This window comes from Nyctereutes procyonoides, unplaced genomic scaffold (genome assembly GCF_905146905.1).
Source record: "Nyctereutes procyonoides isolate TBG_1078 unplaced genomic scaffold, NYPRO_anot_genome, whole genome shotgun sequence".
Lineage (NCBI taxonomy): Eukaryota > Metazoa > Chordata > Mammalia > Carnivora > Canidae > Nyctereutes > Nyctereutes procyonoides.
Window position 1 is genome coordinate 5,767,763 of NW_026575126.1, and position 27,456 is coordinate 5,795,218.

General features: G+C 42.4%; 2 protein-coding genes across 2 annotated transcripts in view; one reads left to right on the plus strand and one right to left on the minus strand.

Annotated features, from left to right (window-relative positions):
• Positions 1 to 27,456, plus strand: part of TNNI3K (TNNI3 interacting kinase) — a 289,215-nt gene that overhangs the window by 208,686 nt on the left and 53,073 nt on the right. The window contains 1 exon segment of the mRNA XM_055341198.1: positions 25,599 to 25,658. Within this exon segment, the coding sequence (XP_055197173.1) occupies positions 25,599 to 25,658 (60 nt within the window).
• LRRC53 (leucine rich repeat containing 53) lies at positions 3,684 to 17,679 on the minus strand. Its single transcript, XM_055341196.1, is given in 6 exon segments — positions 3,684 to 3,755; positions 3,758 to 4,435; positions 4,437 to 6,040; positions 8,728 to 9,240; positions 14,476 to 15,105; positions 17,412 to 17,679. Coding segments are annotated over 6 exon segments (3,765 nt in total).

Genomic DNA, 27,456 nt, shown 5'->3' on the forward strand with positions numbered 1-27,456 from the left:
TAAAGTATAACTTAAAAACTAAACAACGAGGACATCCCCTTTTTCTTTTATTAATAGGTTCTTCATGATTATGATTATAAATAAGGGACATATGGAAGTTTTCATTTGGAGATAAAAGCAAGTTATTAGGAACTTCTAAAAGCATTTTAGGGGGGTTAGAATGGATGTCACAAATAACCGGTTAGGAAATAAGAGAACCAGATTAGGGCCAAAGGAGGGTACATTTAAGGTTTAAAAAAAAAAAATACTACAAGGCCAAAAATCAGTGCTTAGCTTACTGCTAAGCTGCAAAACCTATCAGTCTAGGGCCTGGGCTCTGGGAACGCAATTCAGAGAGAAGGATGAGGGAAGCAGTCTCTGACTGGCTATATCTGGGTTTACCAGTCAGGTGGGCCCTGGCTTGGCCGTGGTATCATCTCAGCATTATGAAGCCGAGCTGCTGGAAGTGATGTTCCTGAGAATTCATCACAGTGCCCAGTAAGATCATCACCGTGGGACTAGGCTCAGTGGTGAGGACAAGGAAACAATAGGCTACTTTTCATTCTTTCCTTCAGCAATTACTTATTGAGTCTCTACCATCCACAGCCCCAGGAACGAGCGCTGGGGATTCAATGGAGACGCGCTCTCCGTGGAGCCTAAGTGAGGCCTAGTAGCCAAATAGGGATTAACTGAATGAACACATTGATGATTTTATGATTTTATGGTTATAAGCCAAAATAAGGGAAATCAGATGAGATGAGAATGCACACTAAAGGAACTGACAGGTGAGGGACAAAGAGGTAGTGCTGGTCAGGAAAGGCTTCCTGGAAGGAGTGAGACTTGAGCTGAGACCAGCAGCATAAATAGAAGTTTGCTGAATGAAGAGGGTTGCGGAGAGAGAAAAACGGTCTAAGCAAAGAGAACATGGGCCAGTTCATTGAGAGAAAGGACACGAGGGAGAGACTGATCAGTTAGAACGTTGCAGCCGCTGTTCATCTTTAGCTCTAAGACCCTAACACCACGCTCTCCTGGGCCTTGCTTCTAGCTTACCAACTTCCCCACTCATTCTTTCTTTCATATTTGTCTTTGCCTCACTCCTTGAATTTGAAGCACATTACTATCTCCTATGTGTGTCTTTCTGGTCAAGACCTACAAAGAAGGAAGCGGACAGTGAGAACAGCAGCCTGTAGGGAATGGGAAATGCTGGTTGGAAAACTGTGAGAGGTGGAAAAAAAAAAAGAAAAAAGTCCTATTAGATCAGATATCGGAAAGCTTTGGAAACCAGAATAGGGAATTTGGTTATGAAATCCTAGGCAGTTATGCTCTTGTCTTTAAAGCGTGCAGAGATAGGATAAAACTATATACTTTTTGAAAATTCATCTGAATTTGGTATGACAAGGTTTGATAACTTACTCAAAGAATTTTATTTGGTTCCTATAGTGAGACAGGCACTGATTTATCTTCTAGTGTGATTGGGATATTTGGGCATTGTTTCTTAACGTGGGGGCTGCACATTACATGCTCCAGTTTACCTGGCAGTATTTGTTCAAACGAAGATTCTGGGGCCCTATTCTAAATCTACTGAATCAAAATGTCTGAGATGGAGCCTGGGACTTTGCATTTGACAAGCACCTCAGGCAATTTGTGCCCAGTAAAAGCAGAGAACTAGTGGGCTGAAACGGGAGCAACAGACACTGAAGTCAAAGCGTCCAGCTGGGCTGCTATTGCATTAATCCAGTTGATTACAACACAAAGACTACAATGGTTACCATGGGGATTCAGGAGCAAGGGTAAACTGGAGAACTACTTGAAAGGAAACAACATCCTAAGGAGGTGAAAGACTGGATTTAGGAAATGGAAAAGAGGAAGGGGCCCAGGAAAGCTGTCATCCCTGCCTCCTGAGAATCGGCTAGTGACCAGAGTAATCGTTAGGCCATTAGGTATCAGGATGCTGTTGGCAGTGACAGGAGAACAAAGCTGAGCGCTCTGCAGTAAAGTGAAGGTGCCTAAAATAAAAGAAAGAAAAATCAAAGCAAAGGGGAAAAGAAAGATAGCTACCAAGAGATAAAACAAAACAAAACAAAACAAAAACCCACCTAACCTGGTCTACAAAACTGAGGGAACTGTCAATTAGAATAAAGTTATTGCTCAAGAAGTTGGCAATAGATGCTCTTCTCACCTTAAAGGCGCTTAACCAAATGAAGTGGGATCAGGGGAGGCAGACAGATGGCACAGGAGCTAAGCTCAGGCAGAGAGGCTGAGCAAAAATAGAGGGGAGAGGAGTTGGAGTTAAAAGCAAGGAAATTTTGAATCCAGGGAGAAAACAGAAAGAAGAGAGGGAATAAGGTTAGGGAGTTTCAAAATAAGAAAGTTACATCATTTGCTGGCAATTCTCAACAGGAAAGAAAACAGAGGCTAGGTGGGGCGTGTAAGCAATATTTACGTTGTTCTCTAGCCTTTGAAGCTTGACGATATTGCCGAATGCAGATATAAAGATACTGATGTATAAAAATATATTAGAAACTATGTAAATGTATAGAATATGTAAAAATGGATATAGATAGAGGAAGAGAAAGTACTACCTTTTTTTCCCCTACCGGGAAACGTAAAATACTGTAATATCCTCTACCATGAAAGTATGCTTTCAAGGTGTTACTGGGTTATCAAAAACACAGTTGTGTGGGGTGTCCCTGTATCATTCCAATAAGCGTGGCTTTGAATGAGTGATGCTGGTTCTACTCTTGCTTTTAAATCTCGTATTTATAAGGACGTTTAATTCCTTGTTTAATACACAAGGAGGAGTACTCACACCAAACAATAGTGACAGGCTAAACTCAAGAGATCAAACCTTGAAAGCTAAACACACTAAAAGGTTATCCAGTTTTCAAAATCTTAAGTTAATAACGATTGTCAGTAAAGCTTGTTAAAATTCCCTTTGTTCGGGATCCATTGTGTGGATCTTGAAGCCCCATTTGTTCTTCTAAAATGATTGAAGCCGACATCCCCACCTAGTGGATTTAGAGGATTTAACAGGTTTCACAGAAATTGCCTACCACCCCTGGAAATCCTTAATTTTTTTTTCTCCTAGAGAAATAACAGGTTTAAAAAAAAAAAAAAAACTCTACTTAAGATCTAAGATAATTGTCAACAGAACAGTTGCAAATGGTTGAAATATACCAATATGCATATCAACTAGACGACAGTGAACAAACAAAGCTCAATTTTTATTTTCAAACCATAATTAGGAAAACAGATCAGGCACAAATATGAATATATAATCATCTGTGTAGAAAGCAATATTGTAACACCACTAATTGAGATGTGTGTAGTAATTTCCATAAAATAAACATCAAGTGCAAATCTGTTCAAGTACTTTTTTCTTATTTAATCTTTTATTTGCTTAAGGCTTTTTTTTTTTCCCCCGTTTTCTTTATTGTTTGCTTTCTTTTTCCAAGACCGGGCAAAACTTTACTTTCCTATTTTTTTTTTTCATTCCTTGGAGAAGCAAACTCAATTAATTGTGTCAAACACATCTTGCGGCTCCATCTTTGATTTTCCCATCGCATTCCATCATGCACTTTTATTGCATTGATAACAAAAAGCTACTGAGAAATGTGCCTCCAAAGTAATGCATTTGGGATGCCTGTAAAGACCAGAGGGTGCCCCTGTGTCCTTTCGAAGGAAGCTCCAGTAGAAAACGATTATTAGTTGAGTTCTGTCTCTAAAGGTGGTGGGTTAGCATCATCAGCAGATGGGGGCTACAGCGTAGGTGGGGGGGGGCAGCGTTTTCAGCTTCATCTAGTCTTCTAGGCATTAGAGGCCCCCTATTTTTTGTCACAAAACTAATGTCTTTTAACTCCAGTAAGGAGGAAAGCAGTTCACGCGTCTCCACTGTCCCTGCACCTTCTTTATGCGTACTGCCACTTTTATCTGGTTGCATATTGCGAAATTTGCCCAAAACTTGCATAGTACTGTTAAATCAAAGATCTGTTTCATCACAAGAAGGTCTATGTTCAGCCCCAGGGGAACGCGGGATACCCAAATCCTTAGCTGTAATAGTGGCCTCAGCAGAGCTTGAATCATACAACGTATGCTTTTCCCTTTGTCCATTTTCCCAAGTTTGCTGCATTTCTTTTGTGCTGCCTTTTAAGGTCACCTGTGCAGTTCTCATTACTGTACTAGAATCTGGCTTGTTTTCATCAAGGACTTTCTTCTCTTCTTTCCCTAATATTTTCCTCATACATGGTGTTTCACTGCCACCACCTCTGGGCAACGCATTCGAGCCCTCAGTTTCTTTTTTGCCACTATCGGTTAGATTCCAGATGGCTTGGGTCTTAGGAGAAGTACTCATTTCTTTGGGAATCTCTGTCCTATTTTGGAATGGAACAGCATTTGCCTTCATCAGTGGTAGGTCACGGTTGGCTTGTGCCTCAGAGCAAAGGAGAAGGGAATCGTTAAGTTTCTGCTTGAGGAAGTTTTGTTCCTACGTCATTTCCCTCATCCACGATACAACTCTCTACAATCTGACGTGATATTTTCCGTTTGGTCATTAGCGTTTCCTCCTCATTTCCAGATTGTTCATGCCTAGGATGTTGTTCTACATGTTTGAAGGTTTCGTTTTGATCTAAAGTGTGTTCCTTGTAGGTGTCAGTCTTGTGGCCAACTGCAAGCTGTGTTTGATTCCCCAGGGACAAAGAAAACTGATTTGGATCAATGGTTATTGGTTTGTCCTGCTCCATGGGCTTCATGGGCTTCATGGGCTTCGTGGGCTCTGTGGCCCCTTGGTCAGTAGCCCCCCTGGAACTGCTGGGTGGTAAAACATCACTGCCTCTATTTTCCCAAGTAGCTGGTAAACACCTAGGCACCTCCAATGCAAGGGAAGTTGCACCTTCCATTTGCTCAGTTGAAAACTGAGAGGCCGAATGTCCGTGTTCAGCTATGATGGGTGTGGGCAGAGGCAGTGTCGGTGCACTGCTACCAGGAATGAGGCCAGTCGGGTGACAGTTGCCTTCCCTGGAGCTCTGGTTGACTGCAGGTAAGCCATTAGCACAGAGCAGAGCAATGTTTTTAGTGTTTTCTTGGTAATATGAGGTCTGCTTTGGAGCACATCTGAGAGGCACACTCTTTGAAGTGAGTTTGACAGAGTTACCCTCTGGCCGTTGGGGAAAATCTGCAGAGGACACATGGTTTGTATTGGCTTCTCTCTGAGAAGCTTTAGATAATTTACTAGGCGGTAACAATACTTGTCTGCATTTCTTTTGGAGTCCTGGCAAGGATTTTTCTGGATGGACTTTGACTTTTCTAAAACCGTGTAGATTTAATTTTATCCTTGAATTTTGTTTTTTAATTTTCCCTTGGAGATCACGTTGATTGGTTCTCTTCTTTTTCAGAATCTGGGGATCAGTAAGCCATCTTCCTTCTTTGTCTCCCTCCTGAGGATCGCCACATTTTTTGAGATCCAAATTGGTCAGGTGGCTGCTTTGATTTTCCTGCTGTTTCCAACGGGTTGATGTTCTGGATGACATCACCAAGCTATTTTTTTCTACTAAATCAGGATCACAGAAGCTAACCCTCTTGGGGGAATATGTTCTCTTGATTTTTGTAGATAACCTTGATGGCTCCAAGTTGTCCTCACTCATAGGGAATTTTTCTATTGCACTGTTAATTTGGATTTTCTCTTTCTTGGCCTTTGAATGTTCTTGACGACTTGGCTTCTTTTCTTTCACATAATCTTGAAATTGATCACAGGGCACATATTTACAGATAAGAGAATTGTTTGGCTGAAAATAGCGAGGCCTGCTCCGATTTAACAGTCCACAAGGATCATCATATTTTGATCTATGTTTTTGTAAGATCTTTTGTACACAGCGTTCCTCAGGCTCACAAGGCTTGGATGATGAGCCTGTAATAAAATGTCTCAGGCTGTGAGGTTGTAAGCCATTGTCTTTTTTTTCTATTGGAGGCTGCCATGATTCATTTGTTAAATGCTTTTCAAGACTTTCTCTTGCCAACGCTGAAGCGGATGTTGCATATCTTCTACTAAATGTGTCACCGTTGATATCTGCTGAACAATAAATGTAGAAATTTAGTACTGAGCAGAGTTTTATTACCCAACCAAACAGATGCTTAAAAACCTTATGCAAGGTACAGAAATGAGTCCTCTGATTACGTCAGTTCTTGAGTACTTCCTAATTTTTAACCAAACCACCAAGGACTTGGCGCAGCTTAGTGTGTTTACAAAGCTACTCTTTACGGCCACATTCTAATTAGTTGTGGTGCTGACTTAAAAGTTACAGAATTGGAATTGGAATTAAAAACATTCATAGTTGTACATCTTTACATTAGTTGTTGGTTAGGTTAGCTTTAGATATGAATAATACCTAAACTCTCTTCGAATGGCCATCACAACTTTTTCTGCACGAATTTCCCAGTTGGAACTAAATATTAGGAAGAATATGATACTATATTGGTTAGCGTTTAGGTTTCAAACACAGGATAACCTCAGCAACAAATAAAAATCTCTGTGATACTATAGGCTTCATGAAAGCAGAAACTATACCTGTTTTATTTCCCATCATTTAATATAGTATTAATTAAATATCTGTTGAATGAATGATTATTTTGGAAAATGGCCTGGTCTGTATTGCAGGAATCTCTCTCTCTGTGAATGTTAAATGATACATGTTAATATGATATTAATGATACTTATTAAATAACACTAATAGCAAAAATAATAGTATTTTTTTACCATTAATTAAGCATCTACCAAGAGCCAGGCACTGTGTTAAGTGCTATACCTTCGTTATCTCATTTAATATTTACAAGAGATCTGACCACTGGACAAGGCCTGTTGTCCTATCACTTTTACAGATGAGGAAAGCCACTTAGGGAGGTGAAAAGCTTTCCCCCTATCACATGTCCTCTAATGATACGGGCAGACCTTGACTTGGGTCTTTCTGACTCTAAACCCTATCCTCTTAGGCACAATGCAAATTAGGTTTAAAATTACGTCTTATCAGTGTCCTTTCTCTTGTTTTCTGACACTGTTTGTTTTATCCAGAGGAAGAAATAAGTATTTCTGTTGACAGAAAGGAGTATTTCTGAGACAGAAAGGAAGAGCAAGCTCAGCTTCACACTACCATCTAATGCTAAGATTTGCCTTTAACTTTCTGGGGGACCTTGGAGAAGCTACTTACCCAATGGGTATCAAGAGATAAGACTTAGATGGGAATTTTATGCGGCTATTAAATTATTCTGGGGAAAGAATGTTAGCCTTTCTCAGATTCTAAGAGAGTTCTGTGACTCAAAGATAAATATTCAGAACTATTGAACTAGATTGTCTCTAAAGCCTCCCCTCCTCCTGAAATACTGGGATTCTGCATTTCCATGTTTGAAGACATAACCAGAGTAACAGTGCCTCTTAGTGTTCTAGAGCAGATGTGGCCTTATTGTTTTCTCCTCAAACACCTGTCCTCTTCATCTCCAGGACAAGGCCTGGCATGGAGCACAATTTCAAATCTTTCTGAAAAGTATATATATTGATTTGACAAACAAATGTATTCTCTGTGTGAATATGTAGAGACTGAGTTTTAAATCGTGAAAAGACAACATTCCCTTCAGTGTAAGAGTTTCCCACAGAAAAGTTAAGGCATTGGACAAAGGTAAACATCTGCCTGAGGTGTGGCTCCATTGGAAGGGTAAGTGCTTCTTCCTTTCTCAAATAAAGCCAGTCTGATCTGGTTTCTATGGTAGATTTTTTTATTTTCTTGGCTATTCCTCTCTTGAGTCAAATCATCAGTCCCCAGAAACTAGTAAGAACCAGAGTCTGTGGAATGCAATGGAATATATTCACATCCTGCCTTATGCCACATGTGACATAACACACAGTTTCATTCTTTTCCAATCATCCCCAAATCTATCTTAAGGGCCTTATCCCCATGGTGAGAATCTCTTGGCGTAGCACCTCCACCATCCGTATTCTAGGAGAAAGCTCTGCTTATTGTAAACCAATTTGAATAAATGTCAGGAACCTCTTTACAGAGAAGCTGTCAAAGTTTTCACTGCTGAGCCTGAAAGCATCACCTCACTATTCAGGAAGGAAAAGGAAGACATTTAATTCATTGCCTCCACCTAAATATTGACATTGCCCAGGTACAGTGGGTAGATGTCACGGCCAGATTCACTTGGCTCCCAACATGGGACGATGAATTAAGTCCTGACTTTCCTTGGACTGGGAAGTTATCATCCCTGACAGCTCAGCAAGCAAAGTGTGTGTCTTGACATCATTCCTGAAATGAATCACCAGCACTAGAAGGCCCATTCTTCTAACATGCCATGCTCTGAGAAGGTTGCTTACTGCAGAATTGGCATTAGAGCTCGAAGGATGTTGGAATAGAAGCTGATACTCAGCCTCCCATAAATCTTAACAGCTTAGTGCTATTTAAAAGTCTTCTTTTCAAAAAAAAAAAAAAACACCTGTTAGGCATTGGGTCACAAAGATTCACTTTCCAACAGGCATAAGATATACTTACCCTCAGCTCCTGAGGGTAGGGGGTGAGTCCTCATGGACGCCTTACCCCAAACACACACGCATATGCACACACACACCCGGGTCTAAAGTCCTTAGAAGGATAGACTGGGTGCTACCCAGTGATTTTTATAGCATGCCGCTGTTGGGAAAATTAAAGGAGATTACCTCTTTCAGAGGAATTTACACAGGGTGGGATTTTCTAAAACAAGACAACTCACCTATTGTTCTTGTTACATGCTGTGGCACAGTTGGCTGTTGGACTTCCCCAGGCTCATGATTCCTTAGCTTTTTAACTCTCTCTGGATACCTTGTAAGGAAGCCTGCTTCATTAAAAGCTGCCATATTCCCAGGAGGCTCTGAACGTCCTGACTGCAGCAGTCTGCCACCAAAGCAGAAGAAAGTGCTGTCCGCCCCATGGTCTTTCCCTTTCAGGTTTCTAAATGATCCGTCAAGGGCTGTGGACTCAGAGGCCAGGGCTGCTTGATGGCTGTTTTCCTGTAAGAGTGGCATTTCCTTTCTGGACCCCACAATGGACGTGACCTTTATCTCGTTTTCCTGAGCTAAGTGGCAGTTACAGTATCCCTTAGCGTGGTAATTTCTTGCCTCATGAGCACACAGGGATTCATCGAAGGTTCTGCAACAAAGGTTTTCTGATGTGTGTTCATTTGCTTTGCCTTGTTGGAGTTTCCAGTTAAATACAACTAAACCTAGGCAAGTGAGACCAACAGCTCCTGTGACAAATAGAGAGACCATTAAAAGATAACATCAGAGGAAGAAACCTATAAATCACCAAATGTGAAAACCACAAATATCAAGGTTAATGATTTAAAGGGCATCAGAATGGGTGGGAAGTCTATCACCATGTAGAAAACTTATCCGTCCGTCCAGAGGCTATTTAATCAACATTGTTCTGTTTGTTAATTTGGATCTGCCTTTGTAGCTATGAAAAATTTTAAGAAAAATACCATCTGGAATGCCTTTGGTGGAAAAAAAGGGTTTTTCTTTTTTCTGTTTGTGGACTGAGATTGATTCAAGACAAAATAATTCTTGCATTAAAATCATTGTTCTGCCATGAGAAACCAAATTTCCTCCTTCTTAATCCCATAATGAATAAAAACAGACTACCTTTAATACATGCCCTGAAATTCCCATATACCATAACCTCCTCCTATTGCCATATTTTCATCATCCCTAAAGATCCACCGCCTGTCTCAGAAAAAGTCGTTGACTTCCTATTAGCGTAAGGCCCAAACTCCTGCGCCTCCAAGATTCGGTGCAATCTGGCCCTGACCGCCCTCCTTTCCCTCATTTTTCATTTCTCATTATTTAAACACTGTGCTTCAAACTCTTCAGTTCATTATCCTTAAGTTATTCCTAAGCTTTCGTGCAGCCCCTCGTTATGCGTACGGTGCTTTCTCTAATTTCTGCTTGCTTGGAATTTATCTCTTTTGAAATTTATTTATTGTCTAAAAACTAAGGGCCTCTAAATTTCTTGATACTTTTGCTGTTTTGTTTTTTTTTTCCATCTTGCAAAGGTCGCTCCCTCCTATGAACTGCCACGAAATAATGACTGACACCTAAACTCGGACTGTCTGGTACCGTCCTTTCACGTTCTATGTATACACAGCTCATCCTCCAAATAAAACTATGAAGGGGAGTGTTGCTCAACCCCACACGCAGAGTCTAACCTGTGTCAGCATCACTGTGTCCCATGCTGACGAACGGCATGCTCACCTGCCACGATGCTCAAGCCAATGTCTCTTGAGTTTTACCCCAACTCCCTCTCTGTCACAGAGATTTCCTCTTTTCTTAGGACTTGTAACAGTATAGAATTACTGTGGTCACTTGCTCGCCTGCTTGCTCACTGTCCCCACCTGCTAGAACTAAGCACTGTGAGGAAATGGACCTTTGTGGTCTTGTTCGAAATTCTATCTCCCTCCCGTCCCCTCAGCTCTGGCACAGGCACTCCAGAAATGGTTTACTGCATGTTCTTAAACAGAAGAGATTCTGTTTATGAGTTCTAATAATGAAATGCACTCAGCAGCCGTCAAATCCTACAAATCCCCAAAATGGTGACGGGGAAGTCAGGGCATCAGGATCAACTGAATTAGGAGCCAAGTCTGCTAAGTCCAGCTCTGACCATAAATTGCTGCGTGACCTTAGGCAAGTCAGTTTCCTGACTCCAGAAACAAGGACAGCGAACGAGGAGGATGTCAGCATTTTAGACCTTTTGATGGACTGCTCCATGCCTGCTTCCCTCCTTTGCAGACAACTTTAATGAAAACGTGATATTATTTGAACGTGAAAGAAAAGAGAAAGTGTTCGGGCATGATTGCTGCATTTCTATGTTAGATGAAGACTAACCAAAGTGAATAGCTGTCTCTGGTTAAAAACCTTCAACCTTTGGGTAGTTTAAGAGGTCTCGAGGTCTTAGAATTTATCGACAACATATATTCCTTAGTGTTGTCACGTTTTGAAATAATTTCATCTCTACTAAAGACACAACATTTTTATAAAGTAGTAGCAAAAGTCAGATCCAACATTCAATTGCCTAGAGCTCGGGTAATTCCAAAGAAGACTTTTGGCTTTAAAATGTTAAAAACAGAGGAAAATAGTACAATTTTAGAAACACTCCGTATGTCTCACATGCAGTAGGAAAACTCGGGATTCAAAGCTTTGTTGTGCCACTTTTTGTGGGTATGTTTTCTAACCTCTCTGAGCCTTATTTTTCCTTCCTCGGTCAAACAGGGATGATTAATGCCACTCCGTAATTAAATAATAGATGTGACATATTTGATACAGCACTTTAGTAATAATAGTAAGGTTCAGTGGATCGTGATTATGGTTTATGGTTATGATTGCTGGTGCTGCTGCTGTTTCGGTTCAATATTGCCCTATTTAGGTCCTCGAAGACTCAGCTGTTTTTTTTTTGGGGGGGGGCGGCGGGTTGAAGGAAAAAGTCCAAAAAATAAAATCATTAAGAGAATACTTTGTATGACTGATGCAGTTACTAACCAAAATAATCAAGGAAAAGAATAAAGGAAAACAACGTCTCCAAAATAATAAAGGAAAGAAAGACCCACAGTTTCTTAAACACGTGCATCAGCCATTGAAATGAGAGTAAGCATAATATGATTATAGGGGAAAGTTTCCTAATTGTGTCCAAACGGCAAGGAACCACTCACTCTCCTGCTGTCGATGCCAGAGCTCTGTCTGCATCACATTACCACTCAGGTGTGGTCACTTCCTATTAGTGCAGAGAGCAAAAGGCAGCAAATGAAGCTTGTAGGCAGGCTGAACGTGCTATTAAGAAGACGGTTGAATTTTCGCTGCCATGGGCATTGTTGCTATTTTTAAAAAGTGTTCTAACCATCTTTCCGAGTTGGAAAAAACAACAACAGCAACAACCAAAAGCGAATTTAATGATAAGTCCTCATTGGAAATGTTACGGCGTCGTGAAATCTTTCTCCTTTCATCCATCCACCAATTCACAGAATAGGAGGCTTTAAGATGTCAGCGTCTGATGACAAATAACCACTTATTAGTTTTAAATTCCCTGAATAAGGTTATTTATAGTCCCTGAAATTGTGTGGTGATTCATCTATAGCCAAAGAAGGAAAGAAAATCAGGGGTCAAATTATCGTTCTAAGTCTTTCCCCCACCGTCTACAGGGAGAGATGATTGGCTACACTTCTACTTCAGGGGGGTAGTAGAATCATAATAGAATAAATTGTATAAAATCAGAGTTTTTCAAAGACAAATTCTTCCTAAAAACAGCATCCTTGACAATCACTCGATGAAAGATACATTATGATACTTTCACACATTATAACCTAACGTGTGTATAATCATACTTTTAACTTATCAGGATTTGTCCCCGCACAATAAGCTTCCTATTATCGACAAAACCTTCGAATCTTCCAGAATTTATGCTTATCTCTACACTAATGTAAGTTGGCAGTAATTTTTTTTTCTGAGAATAGATATTAAAAATACCCAGAAGATACTGAAAATTAGTCTATTGTAATATTTCCAAAATGATGCCCTACAAAAACGCAGATTTAACGAAATCCTCTGCGGAAAAAAAAAAAAAAACACAGCTAATGGTTAAATGGATTGGAGAAATGCTCCACATTGTATCTTCCTCGTAAGGATTCATAATGCTCATTAGAAACTGAAAGGCAGAGAGAAAAATGCTGTAGTAAAGAAGCCTATTTTGCTTTGTTCAATCCAGCGTTACCCAGATCTATTTGAACCCTGCAACATGTTGTTTACACGGGCGTCTGCGTGTGTTTCCATTGGACCCACCTATTAATTACTCCCCAGAACTAGTGTTGGAGTTCCCGTACCCCAGCACTTGGGAGGTAAAACTCCCTGCCCTACTGCTTTTGTCTTTGATGGTAAATTATTCCTTAACACATAAAATTCCTAAAACAAACAAACAAACAAAAAAAAAACATTCAATTCCTGACATGGTTACACAGGTTTGTTTTTTTTTGTTTGTTTGTTTTTTGTTTTTTTTAAAAAACAATTCATCTTTCTGGAAGGATTTAGATTCATTTCCAGCTGAATCTGATTACTGCCGGTGGTAGTTCCATTGTTTAGACCTGACGCCACTCTCCATCTATCCTGCTTAAAAGTGTTAAATGTCAGGAGTTAAAAATCTGATGTTCAGGTCTCACTGGAAACCTGCTAGGGAATAATTTCTTATAGCACATATTCAAAATACATCAGTTCAGTCCTGGATGTCATTTGCAAGCCTCTGGTCTTCCAGCTTTGGGGCACCCCCCCCCCACACACACACACACACACACACATACACACCTCTCATCACCATGGTTACCCACAAGCACAAAGGATTTCACCATGCACTGCAAGCATGACGGGAAAAACACACATCCAGGTAGATCACTCAAGAAATCTCTTGTATTTTTGGTCTTGACTAGTGATGCGAAGTGTCGCTCTACACCATTCATCCAGTGAGAGTTAACAATGACTAATGGGTAGTTAGAAATGTGCACACTACCTCAGGAAAACTAAAGACTGGAAGATTATCTTCCTCTTAGTCAGTCTAGGAGGTATGGGATTCAAACCGGGTAACCTGGGATCCCTGGGGGCTCAGCGGTTTAGCGCCTCCCTTTGGCCCAGGGCGTGATCCCAGAGTCCCACATCGGGCTCCTTGCATGGGGCCTGCTTCTCCCTCTGCCTGTGCCTCTGCCTCTCTCTCTCTCTCTGTGTCTCTCATGAGACAACAACAACAAAAAAACCCAACCTGGGTACCTGGTGGCGGGGCTCACGCACCTGACCAGTGTGCGGCACCAGCACCATAGCAGGTGGCCCGGCCTGGTGCGGCCCGCTGGTTCCTGGTGTCCTGCAGAGGGGCACACAGATGTGGGTACCCCGAGGAAGGACCCCAAGTCTTTCCATCACGTTCTAATCCCTATTTCTAGTGTTATGATGAAGGTCCCGGTTCTCCGTGGCGAATGGAGGCTTGGTAAAATGTAGGCAGCAGCCTGCATTCCGGGCAAGGAAACTGGAGACTAGGGCCGCCTGCGGGGCTCGGCGGTTGAACGTCTGCCTGCGGCCCAGGGCGTGATGCTGGGGTCCCGGGATCAAGTCCCGCCTCAGGCTCCCTGCCCCTCTCTCTCTCTCTCTGTGTCCCTTATGAATAAATAAATTAAATCTTAAAAAAAAAAAAAGAAAAAGAAAACTGGGGTCTAAGTAGCAAGGTAACAGAATTAGGAGTAGTGGTCACAGCCAGATAGAGGCCTGGGGTTCCCCCACCCCGCCCCACAGCCCCCCTGCACCAGGAAGCCCCTACCTAGCCCGCTGCTGGGCCAGCCCGTCCGCCCGCTCACACCACAGCCTGACCCCGGCCCTGGTGCTCCCCCAGCCGCCTGCCGGCCGAGGCTGCATCCCTGAATGTCCCACGTCGGAGGGGGCGGCCGCGCCGGGGCCCAGCGTACCTGCCAAGCCCAGGAGTGTCAGCAGGGCCACGTCCTGCCCCGCGACGCGGGGACTCGTGTCCCGCAGCAGCACGGTGAGGTTGGGAAGCGCGGGGTGGCACCTGGCCTGGGCCGGGGACCCGAGCACGGCGGCTGGGGCAGTGGCCAGGGTGGTGGCCAGGGCAGTGGCCTGGGCTGGGGACCTGAGTGGGGCGGCCGGGGCTGTGGCTGGGGTGGTGGCCAGGGTGGTGGCTGGGGTGGTGGCTGGGGTGGTGGCCTGGGTCGGAGACCCAAGTACAGCAGCTGGGGCGCTGACCGGGGTGGTGGCCTGGGCTGGGGACCCAAGCATGGTGGCCGGGGCGGTGGCCGGGATGGTGACCTGGGCCGGGGTGGTGGCCAGGGCAGTGGCCAGAGTGGTGGCTGGGGTGGTGGCCTGGGCCAGGGACCTGAGCATGGTGGCTGGGGCGGTGGCCAGGGCAGTGGCTGGGATGGTGACCTGGGCTGGGGTGGTGGCCAGGGTGGTGGCCAGGGCTGGGGTGGTGGCCAGGGTGGTGGCCAGGATGGTGACCGCCCAGGTCAGGGTGGTGGCCGGGGCGGCGGTGCAGGATGTCCTCCCAGCAGCCTCGGGGTGGGGTCGGGCCAGAGGGGCCGCTCGGTGTCCCCCGGGGAGGACGGGTCGCCGTCAGCGCCGCTCAAGCCCGGTGCTCGCGGGGCCGCTGTGGGGAAGAAAGGCACAGGCTGGAGTGGAGGTTAGGGACGCGGTGGGGGGGGGGCGGCGAGAGGCCCCGGGCACCTGCCGAGAGCAGAAAGCACGGCGGCAACGATGCCGGCGCCTCGGTTTCAGGAGGCCGGCTCTTTATCAGAATGATGGATTTCTGTGTTCTTGGTTTCCGTGACATGTTTATTTGAGAAACATAAACCCATCTGTTCCCTTCCATGTGACAGCGAATCCACGGTGGGGAACGATCGCTGCTGAGGTCTCCTCGCAGGTGGCTTCCCAGGCCTCCCGACCCCCGAGCCCTCTGGGCCAGGGCCAGGACTGACCCCCCCAGTCACCCCCACACCCCCTCCCCCCGGGCCTGTGTGTGAGCCTCCCGGCCAGGCTGCCACCAGCCAAGTCCAGGTACCCCGGGCGTCAGTCACCGCTTCCCTCACCTAGAGGCACGGGCGGGGGCAGTGAGAACGAGGCCCCGCTTCTGCTTCTTGGCTCCAGCCTAAAAGCTGGCGCCTTGGTAGGGACCTATATTCTCTCCAGCCGACCCGGGATCTGTCCAGGGCTCGCTCTGCAGTCCGGGCCGCCTTGGCCTCCCCTCTAGTCCCTGCTCCCTCCAGCGAAGTCCAGCCCCGGTGACAGGTGGCAGTCAGGGCGTCCCACTGTGAAAGCCCTTCGCCGTAATCACCTCGGAGCTATCACCGCTCTGTCATTAGAAATCAAAGCGTTTTAACTCAATAAAGATGTATTATAATCAGGAGTTATTGTAACACATCTTTATCATGCTAAACTTGTTTTGACGGCAAGTGACAGTGTCATGAAGACGGAAGAGTCCACTGTCCCTGGGAGGTCTGCGGCTGATATTAGAGCAATCAGCCTGGGGGGGGGGCGCTAAGCAAATCTCAGTCCCCTTATGAAAGTCAGACTACACCGCTCAAGCAAAGAGATTTTTAAAAATGTAAAAACAAAGGATTTTCACGGTGCCTTCTTCGGGAAGAATTGCCCCCCCCCCCGCCCCCCGACGGCTCGAGCAAGCTTAAGTCATGGTGGGGGTTTCCTGCACAGCATTTATCTCTGATTACTTGAATCCTGTTCATTCAGGCCGGTTGAGCATTTTGTTTCCCTCAATACTGTCTTCTTGATATGGGCTGAGGGAGTGGTGTTTCTAGGGGTCCCCCAGTTCTCCAGGGACCTGCCGGCCCCGAGGGAGCCTATCGATGCCGCCCATCTCGTCTAGGTCGGGACAGATCGTCACTCGCGAGTCATCCATGGGCTTCTCTGTGTGTCTGGATTCACTTCGCGAATGCGGCGTCGTGGAGAGGAGAGGGAGGAGAGGCCCAGCCGTGTGGGTGAGCGGGATTGTTTCTTAGAGACGTCGCTACCTCTGATCAGGAAAAGTAAGAAGGTGGTGAAGTCAGGACATCTAGTTGAGCGAGCCAGGAGGTTAGCGTTTAGGTGTCTTCGGTACTAATTGGAAACCGGGTACGACCAGCGAGCCTCGAAGCTGTCTCTCTCCTGGCGGGGATGACGATCACTCCCATCTCTTAATTTTCATAAAGTCATAGGATGTTAGAAATGAAGAGAATCACCTTCTTTCGCTCCATCTTAACTCCGACTTGTTTCTGAAAATTTTCCACTGGCAGAGCTTATAGCTTGTTTATCTCTCCTTGGATATCGGGATGTAAATCACATTCTCCTCAAATTTGTTAATAAGGTGTCTTATTAAATTGTTGACTTAAGCAAGCAATATGTAATGAATACAGGCAGTGGATCTTGTTAGCATTTCTACAGCTCATTTACCACCAATAAAAAAAGACTAGACTTTCAAAATTAGATGCACTTTGATAATCATCTGTTTTGCTGGTACATCACTTAATCTTACTAATGCTGAACAATTGCAGTTCAGGTTTCAGATTCATTGATATTTTTTTTTTCCAGCAAGTGGTCGGATTCAAAACTGCACAGAACTATGAATAAGAATTATAATGAAAGTGATCTGCTTTTTTTTTCTTTTATTAAAAAGAAACTTATTTTTATTTTATAAAATAAAACTGATTTTTATTAAGAAATTGTGTAGCTGCATAAAATGGTAGTGATCTTTCGTACTAGCAAAATATCTCAGTTGCCTCTGAAGGTCCTGACGTAGTTTTGGTTGAGACCACCATGACCAGGAGAATAAAATAATGGTGAACCAGGAGAATAAAATATCGAGTCGCCGGGAAAGGCTTGCTCTTTGAGAGCAAACCTCTATCAGGCTGAGCCCAGAAAGCACTCAGCACGACGAAAGCCATGGCAGCGAGTTTGCCAGATACACTTAACACTGCTTTTGTAGAGTTGTTGGTTTTATTACCTACTATATAGGTTAGCTGGTGACAGAGGGTTCCATCCCTGGTGCACACCGCGCATGTGGCAGGACAAGCTGAAGCCAAGCGCAGCACGAGGGCAGAGAGCAGGAGCCATCCACCTGAAAGGACAGGGCGAGGCACGTCGTGATGTTGGCATTTATTATCCATGATTTCAGTAGATTTGGCTCATGAGGCATTTGGGTGATGCCTGCTACTTGATGAGCACCTTGGGTTCTCACAGGATGCCAGATAAACAGCTAGAGTTCTTAATTTGTGTATGATTTAATCCAAACTTCCAAAGCACTTGACCATAGATTTAGACAGTGCGCGCATATCCAGCGCACACCCATTAGAATAGTTTATTTAAAAATCAGATTACTTTGTAAAATACTGTACAGCTTGCTGAACTTCTGCACATACATTATCTTATTTAATTCTTTTAATTCTGCCACTTATTTTGAGCCTGAAAGACTGAAGTTCGGAGTGGTTAATAAACCATCTAAAGTCACGTAACTATTTGGTATTTAACCTCCCATCTTTTAACTCTCTGTCCGGTGCTCTTTCTGGTACGCAGAAGTTAATCTCAGGCGCTGAGTTTTACATAAGTATAAGGGAATTATTCTTTCCAGATTTAGATGCCATACCTAGGAGGGAGTTGGAAGGAGCGCTACGATCATAAGGTCTACCTAGCTTTGAATTCAGCTCTGCTGTTTACTGACTATCGTATCTTAGTGTGAATTATTTATTAGGTGAATTATTTTTTCCCTCTTTTTGCCTTTTCGTGTTTAAAATGGAAGTAATAAACAGATGCCTGCGTTACAGAGTATATTATAAAAATTAAGTGGAATGCTCTAAGTGTTTAATAAATGTTAAATTTTACCGTTATTTTTATGATTTTTCAGCCCTCCAATGAAATGCTAACATCATTCGGATAGAAGATTCCAAAAAAGCCCACTTATTTATAATGTATTTATTCCCTGGTTGATTTTAGGGCGTCAGAATTCTTGAAGCACATTATAATAAAATGTTCTACCTATACAATAACAGTTTGAGAACTAAATAAAATGTAAATAAAACAGGGCAGCCCGGGTGGCTCCGTGGTTTAGCACCTGCCTTCAGCCCAGGGCCTGATCCTGGAGACGGGGGATCGAGTCCCACATTGGGCTCCCTGCATGGAGCCTGCTTCTCCCTCCTCCTGTGCTTCTGCCTCTCTCTCTCTCTCTTTCTGTGTGTCTCTCATGAATAAATAAATGAAATCTTTTTTAAAATGTAAATAAAATAAAAAACCATTAATTCTATCATCTGTTCAACAGTATGTACTGACTGCCTGCTATAGGCCGAAACACGGCTAACGGCACTCAACGATAGTGTAGGGACACTGATAAATCCCTGTCCTCATGGGCAACGAATAAATAAATATGGAAATATGTAGTGAGTCATCCGGTAATAAGTGCTACAGAATAAATAAAGCAAGAAAAGGAGCAGATAGCATGAGCTTGGGGGTTCTAAATAGGATGAACAAGGAAAATCTCTATGATAAACTAGCACTTGAACAAAGACCCAGAGAAGCTAAAGCACTGGCCAGTCCAGGTGGAGAGCATGGCAGGTGCAAAAGTCCCTCAGAGCATGATGTGCTTGGTCTGAGGAGGTCAGCGTGACCACGGACACCATAGGAAGGGAGAGTCAGGCAATAGCAAGGCAGGCTATGCGTGCCTTCCAAATGAATGGAAAGGTTTTGCTTTTCATACAAATCAGGTGAGCACAATTGGAGGCTTTTGTGAGTGGCATGACTCCATCTGTAGTATATCTTAAAATGATTATTTTGGGGGCTGCTGGGGGGCTCAGTCAGTTAAGTGTCTGCCTTTGGCTCAGGTCATGATACCAGTGTTCTGGGATTGAGCCCTGCATCAGGCTCCCAACCCCACCTTCACCCCCACCCCACTCCTGTGTTCTCTCTCTCTGTCAAATAAATAAATAAAATCATAAATAAATAAATAAATAAATAAATAAATAATAAATAAATAATAAAATGCTTATTTTGGCTACCATGTTGGTTATTATAATTGTGTAGTATAGTTTGAAATCGGAGAGCATGATGACTCCAGCTTTGTCCTTTTTCAAGATTGCTTTGGCTATTTGAAGTCTCTTGTGATTTCACACAAATTTTAGGATTGTTTTTTCTATTTTTTGTGGAAATACGCCTTTGGGATTTTGGTAGGGATTGCGCTGAGTCTGTGGATTGCTTTAGGTAGTGTGGACATTTTAATAATATTAATTCTTCCAGTCCATGAGCATGGAAAATCTTCCCATTTATTTGTGTATTTTTCAATTTCTTTCATCAACATCTTACAGTTTTCAGTGCACAGATCTTTCACCTGCTGAGTGAAATTTATTCCTAGAATTTTATTCTTTTTGAAGTAATTAAAAATAGTATTGTTTTCTTGATTTCTCTTTCTGATAGTCCACTATTAATCTATAGAAATGTAACAGATTCTCATATATTTGGTTTTATTTTGTGCAACCTCGCTAGATTTGCTTATCAGTTCTAACAGTTTTTGGTGGAGTCTCAAGTGTTTTCTGTGTATAATATCATGCCATCTCCAAAGAGTGACAGTTTTACTTCTTCCTTTCTAATTTGGATGCTTTTTTTTTTTTAATTTGGATGCTTTTTATTTCTTTTTCTTGCCTAATTACTCCAGCAAGGACTTCTAATAAATACTATGTTGAATAAAAGTGGCAAGAGTGGGCATTCTTGTCTTATTCCTGAACTTAGAGGGAAAAACATTGAGCTTTTCACCATAGAGTATATATGTTAGCAGTAGGTTGGCTACCATATTGGGAATACTTTTGATAGGCAAAGAATAGAAGCAGCAAAAGTAGCTAAAAGGCAATTATAATAATATAAAAAAGAGATAATGGTGGCTTAAACAAAAAATTGAGCTAGATTATGGATAATTTTTTTATCATGATGCAATTTATTTTTTTTCGCGATGCAATTTAATATAACAAATTTGAGCTCAAACAAGCTATCCCTTGCAATGAGACCTGCTAGGTATATAGGAGTAAATAAGCCATTGCTTACTCTCAAAGCACTTTCCAGTAGTGGCAAAACTATGTAAATACCTAGTTCTTTTATTTATTTATTTATTTATGATAGTCACAGAGAGAGAGAGAGGGAGAGAGAGAGAGAGGCAGAGACATAGGCAGAGGGAGAAGCAGGCTCCATGTACTGGGAGCCCGATGTGGGATTCGATCCCGGGTCTCCAGGATCGCGCCCTGGGCCAAAGGCAGGCGCCAAACCGCTGCACCACCCAGGAATCCCTAAATACCTAGTTCTAACACAAGGAAGAATGAAGTAAATCTAAACAAAGGTGCAACAAAATTATTTTGTGGAATCACTTAAAACACTTCAAGAAGCACGTATCTTGCGAGTTGGGACTTGAAGAGGGCAGAGGATTTCTACAGGCAGAGAGTAAGAGTTGGTTAATTCCAGTCTGAGAAAACAGTAAGAACAATGCCCCGCATCAGGCAAAAGATCTTATCTCAGTTCACTTCTTTAAACCTCTCTGTTCCCTGCATACGTGGTCCAGAGATCAGCCAGAGATTTAAACAGCGTTTACATGCAGATTCTGAGACTCCTTTCCTCAGACCATTTTCTTCCAGGATCTCACCTCATTTTCTAGTGCCTGTGGATGATAAGCAGGATTCTAGGATGGCCCCAAGATCCCAGTCCCCTGGTATCCATGCCAAGAAGGACCCTCTCCCCTTGAATATGGGCAGAACCTACAAATATGATTAAATATTGCTCCAATAATTATGTTTCCTCACATGGCAAAAGGAAAATTATCAGGATAGGCCTGATCCAACCAGATGAGCTCTTTAACAGCAGAGACTATTTCTCCAGTTGGTCACAGAGGAAGAAGAGAAACATGTCCTTGCTGGCTAGGAAGAAAGCAAATGGCCATGCTGTGAACTACTTAGAGGAACCATGTGGCAAGAAACTGTGGGTGTTCTCCAGAAGCTGAGAGTCATCCCTAAACAACTATTGGCAAGAAAACAGGGACCTGAGTCATACAACCACAAGGAAATGAATTCTTCCAATAACTGGTGGGCTTGGAAGAGAACTTGAGCCTCAGATGAGAATCGCAGTGTGAGCTGACACTTTGATTTTTTAGTCTGGTGAGACCTTGGGCAAAGGACCCAGTTAATTTGCACTCAACTCGTGACCCATGGGAACTGTGAGATAATATGTGGCTGTTGTTTTAAACCATTAAATTTGTGATAATTTGTTATAAAACCATAGTAATATACTCTGATTGCCCTGAATTTTGTCCTCGGGTTCTTTAACCAAGCAATCCTGCAGGCTTTCATAAGAATTCTAATTGTTACCTAAGATCTAGGTGGGGCCTCCCCTTAAGGTAAATTTTGTCTAAATAAATAAATAAGATGAAAAACTTACTCCATGCCCCCCTTTCTTCCAAGTGACTCCCCTCCAGAAGCTTTTGTTCCCTCTCTATTGCCTTTAGGTAGCTGTCTTTTACGTTTTGTCCAGAGCTTACAATTGTCTGCGGGAAGTTTGATCCACTACAAATGCTACCTGTCCATTCAGATTCTGGATACGTTTTGAAGGCATAATGAGTATGATTTGTTGGTGGATTAGAAGCAAGAGTATGACAAAGAGAGAAGTCAGAGATTATCCTTTGGTTTTTGGCCTCTGTAAGTGAAAAGATACAGTTGCCATTTACTGAAACAGGGAAGACTATAAATATAAGAAATTGCATATGTGAGTTTAGAGTTTAAGGGAGTGTTCTGGGCTAGATATAGATATTTAGGAGTTGTTTTTTAAAGCCATGAGACAGAATTAAACCCTCAACAAATTAACTCTAAAGAGAGATGAGAAGAGACCCAAACCCTGAGTCCTGATGCAATCCAGAACTTAAAGATGAAGAGGAAAAATGAAACTAATAGAGGAGACTGAGAAAGAACAAGTGAGAGAGGAGAAAAAACAGTGAGAAGCAGTGACCTCAAATCCAAGAATGTTTCAGGGATGCCTGGGTGGCTCAGCGGATGAGCATCTGCCTTGGCTCAGGACGTGATCCTGGAGTCCCGGGATGGAGTCCCTCGTCGGGCTTCCTGCATGGAGCCTGCTTCTGCCTCTCTCTGTGTGTCTTTGATAAATAAATAAAATCTTAAAAAAAATGTTTCAGGCACAAGTGAATGATTATTTACATTTAATGCAGTGCCAAGGAAGATGAGCTTTGAGATATAAACCTTTGAATTTAGCAATGAGGAGGTAGGCATCTGTATCCTCGAAGAGAGCAGGAGTAGGAGAGTCTTACAGGAGAAAGCCTGATTGGGGTGGAGGATACACGGAAGCAGAAAGTAAGAGACTGCAAATTTAAGCGGTTCTTTAGAGCAATTTTGGTGACTAGATAAAATGCAGCAATACCTTGAGGAAGAAGTGGAGTCGAGAGTTTCATTTTGTTGCTTGTTTTTAAGATGGAAGAATTTATAGCATGATTGTATGTTGACAGCATTAGACAATAGAAAGGGAACTTTGGTGATGCAAAAAGTAGAAGGGAGAATTATTGCTAGAGCAATGCCCTTGAGTACAGTAGCAAGGATAAGAGTTAGAACACTGTGAAGGAAGTGGCCTCAGAAAGAAAGGCAAAATTCATCCATAGAAATGCAGATGAGGGCAATTTTGTGGATTTAGACATTGGTGGGTGGTCAATGTAGTAGTGGGAATTAGACGTTTGAAGAAAGAGGAGAAGCTACAAAATAGGTACCTGGAGTGTGAGAGAGTGAGGGAGCCAGAGATGCGTAATAGGCTCTCTAGGCAGTAGTGAGGGTCCACCTGAGGTTAGAGGACCATGATTTTTAAGTACAGCCAGTCAGGGTGGATTTAATCAAGATTGGTATTTTTTTTTCCCCAATAGGGTATAAAATGCATGATAAGGCAAGGGAGCTGAGGCTGTATTGAATAGAGTGATAATGATTGCCCATGAAATCTGAACTAAGTAAGGGAGGAAACCAAGGTGAGTAAATAGCAGTGAAAAGATAGTAAGATGAACAGGTGAACCTGTTCTGCTTCCATGAGCTTTCTGCTTCCATGTATCCTCCACCCCAATCATCTCCTGAATAAGAGATTCAATTATAGAAGACAAACTGAGGCTTGCTGGAGGAGAGGTGAGTGGGGATGGGCTACGTGGGTGATGGGCATTAAGGAGGGCACGTGACATAATGAGCACTGGGTGTTATATGTAAGTGACGAATCACTAAATTCTACTCCCGAAACCAATTTTACACTATATGTTAACTAAGTAAAATTTAAATAAGAACTTTAAACAAAAGAAAGAAAAGAAAAGAAAGAAAAGAAAAGAAAAGAAAGAAAAGAAGAGAAAAGAAAGAAAAGAAAAGAAAAGAAAAGAAAAGAAAAGAAAAGAAAAGAAAAGAAAAAAAAAGAAAGGAAAAGAAAAGAAAAGAAAGAAAAAAAAGATGGTAAGACGAACAAAAAAATGAGGGATATAGATTAGACGATAGGTAGGTAAGTAGATGCAGACTTATGTACATCAATAGAACAATATTAGCATAAACATGGTTTTTAAGGCAGAGTGATAGATATGTGGAGATTCATTGAATTGTTCTCTAATACTTCAGGGTATATATGAAAATGTTCACAATAAAAAGGTAGCTTTTTTAAAGTGACAAGATGTTTTGTGTGTGACTAAGGGTCATTGGAGTCAGAAGAAGTAAGCTGGAAAGAAAGAAGATAAAGCCTGGATAGTGATCCGATGGAAACTGACAGGATGGAAACATGGAAAGTCTGCAGACCACGTTAGTAACGGGGCCTAGAGTAGGACCCAGGAGCCAAGTGACTACCAGGAAGGTGGAGTGTGGGATCAAGGCAGAAGAGACCAAGGAACCTGGAAGACAGGCCATTATAATGATTAGTTGCATGGATAATAAAAGCACTGAGTAGTGTTAGCATGACAGGGAGCCAAACACTCAGGCCTCCAAAGAATGAGGGACAGTGACTGGTGGGAAACCTTCACAAACTGGTGGTTTTTAGAGAAGCCATTTGGAAGTTGCAACAACAGCAAGGAAGACCCAGAGCTCCCGCTCACCCCATCGCCACCCCCCGCCGACCTAGAGGTACCAGGAATATGCAAGAAAAAACAGATTTCACTTGAGAGGGCTCTGAGGGAAGCAGTGTCCTCAGGGGAGGGCTAGATATTAAGGGAGAAATTGTTCTACTAAGAATCTAAATTAGTTGGTTACTGCACCTGAATGTTAAATTGGGCTCTCCACCTCCTGGCAGTAAAAGTTTCATAAAGGAGAAATGATAGGTTATATAGTCCCTAGGATCTGACAAAAGGGGGCATATAATTTCTTCCAAAGAGAACATTTTCTAAAATTCCCAGCATTTTTTCCATGGATCCGTAATCATCTTTATATCCCTAGCAACTAGAACAGTTTGGAATGTGATCAGAATACAACAAATGTTTGTTTAACCAAACTCATCTGACACACAAGTTCATAATGAACGATATCTTTAATGGCAGCTTTTGAATATAAAAAGCTTATCTTAACCCCTAAAAAAGGGCATAGTCATGAGGTTTCCATTGATCTTAGCTTTAAATCTAAGATGGCATTTTCAAAAATGAAGCTAATTATAAAATTTGCCCTAGCAGTTCTTTTCTACAGACACATTGTACAGTATATTATTATAAGGCACTGAGATAGTTAACAGTTTTTAGTATTCACTTTTATGCTTTCATTTTGAAGAGGAAAACCTGCCATTTAAAAGCATGCAAAGCTAATTAAAGCTTTTCCACTATTTCATTATCTGAATGTAGTTGCAAATTCTGACTTAAAACTCTTATCAGAAGGAGACTCAACATCCCTCCCTGAACAGCAAATGAACATTCAATTAACACTTCAATACAAGTGTATTTTAAATAAAAAATATACTTTATTGTTAATCTCATTCTTTACAAATGCAAATATCCAATTTTAAAATCCAAAGACAGTTGCCTCCCTTTTATTCTTTTGGGGAAAATAAAAGTCTTTTTCTTTATTTACAGGGAAGACCTGAATTTTCTGAAGTTGTTACCAAGTTAGAAGAGTGTCTCTGCAACATTGAGGTAAGAACTTCAGCTTCTGAAATAGGTCCATGAAAAAAAATCTTGAATATCCTAGGGTGTTGGGGAATAGATGAGGTGATTAAAGTAAGTCTGAAGGTCCATAACTTCATTCATTTATTTACCCTGTTCATTAAGTTTCTGGGGTGGACCGACTGAATCGACAGGGGCAAAAGCAAATTCAGCATGAACTCAGACCTCCCAACACATAATCATTAAGCATAGGCAAGCCCAGCTTTAAAAAATTAATATGTAAAAATTTGAAGATACAGTAAATATGTTAGAAAGTAGTTATTTAAATCAACTTTTCTCTATACAAAAGTTCCTACGGTGAGACATAAGTTAAAATATTAAGCCACTGTCTATGTTCAATAAGAAAGGGAAATTATCACTGAAATTAGTACATAAATTAATTGGGATGCATTGCTTTTATACCGCACATATGTTGCATAAGGTGATATATGTTGGTAATCAGCCTAATGGAATTTTCTTCCCTTAATATCAAGGAGTTGTTTGCTTTAATTTTCTCCCTAATTGCCTTAATTTTCTATACACCTGGTCAGGAGATAGCATTTGAAAATAAGCAAGGAACTAACACGGGAGTACTAATTCAAAAATAATAATATATCCCCAAAGCAAATGAGTGCTGCAAGAGATGGGGGTGGACGTCACACATCACAAATACAAGTGCGTATGATGGGAAGGGGCAAAATGGGAAACAGCATCAACCTGAGATTGCATAACTAAATCCCAGAGTGGAACCATCCCATTTTTTCCCTAAAAACAACAACAACAACCACAACAAAAAAATCTCAATTTAGAATCACTAGAACCCAGTTTATTGGGAAAGGGTTCCAGGTCTTCAATTGCAGCCTGCAGCGAATGGCTCTGTCTCATAACTCTTTACTGGAACTTCTAAAAAGGAAGCCTTTTATGTGGGAGGCAGCTTCAGTCTTTGGACATTAAATGTCCATTCACTTCTCTTCAGTCCTGAAACCCATAAAGCAGAGAGAAGTAGTAGTGTATTCAGTGGGGCTTTAGCAGCCCCTAATAACAAAAGCATCCGCCAGAGGCCTTGGATGTTGAGAGACCCTTTTAAGGCTTAAGTTCCAAGTGTCCTCTCACTTTGAACCTTTGTGTTTCTCAGGGCAAAACTTCTCCAAGCCTGGGGATATATCCAACTAGATGAGAGAGTGGATTCCAGAAACAGAGACAATGGTTGGATCTCCTAAACTAGTGTGGCTTCTTACATTGAGCAAGCCTCTTAGCACAGTCTCTCCCAGTAGAGAAGATGAAACACTCAATGCAAAGAGAACTTGCTGGACTGGGCTGCACTCGATAATGGCCCAGAATCAGCTTTAAGGGGCTTGATTTGTGGAATTCCGTACCTTGGAAGATAAAACGAGAGGACGTGTCTAACAAGAATAAATATAACATCACACACTAGAGGCAAAGAAACAATCGCAAAGATGTCAAATGGTGGAGATATGGTTTAGGAGCATCATGCATGTTGGTAGATAATAAGCTCTTTGGAGTTAGAATGTGAAGTAGCTGTCTTGCTACAAAATAAAAAATGAGTATCATTCCTCTCTATCCTGAGATGGCCAAACAAAATAGTTCCCAGGTATGTCCTTTTAAAGGGATAATTATAGGGGCGCCTGGGTGGCCCTGTGGTTGAGCATCTGCCTTTGGCTCAGGTAGGGATCCCAGGGTCCTGGGAATGAGTTCCATATGGGGCTCCCCGCGGAGAGAAGCCTACTTCTCCCTCTGCCTATGTCTCTGCATCTCTCATGAATACATA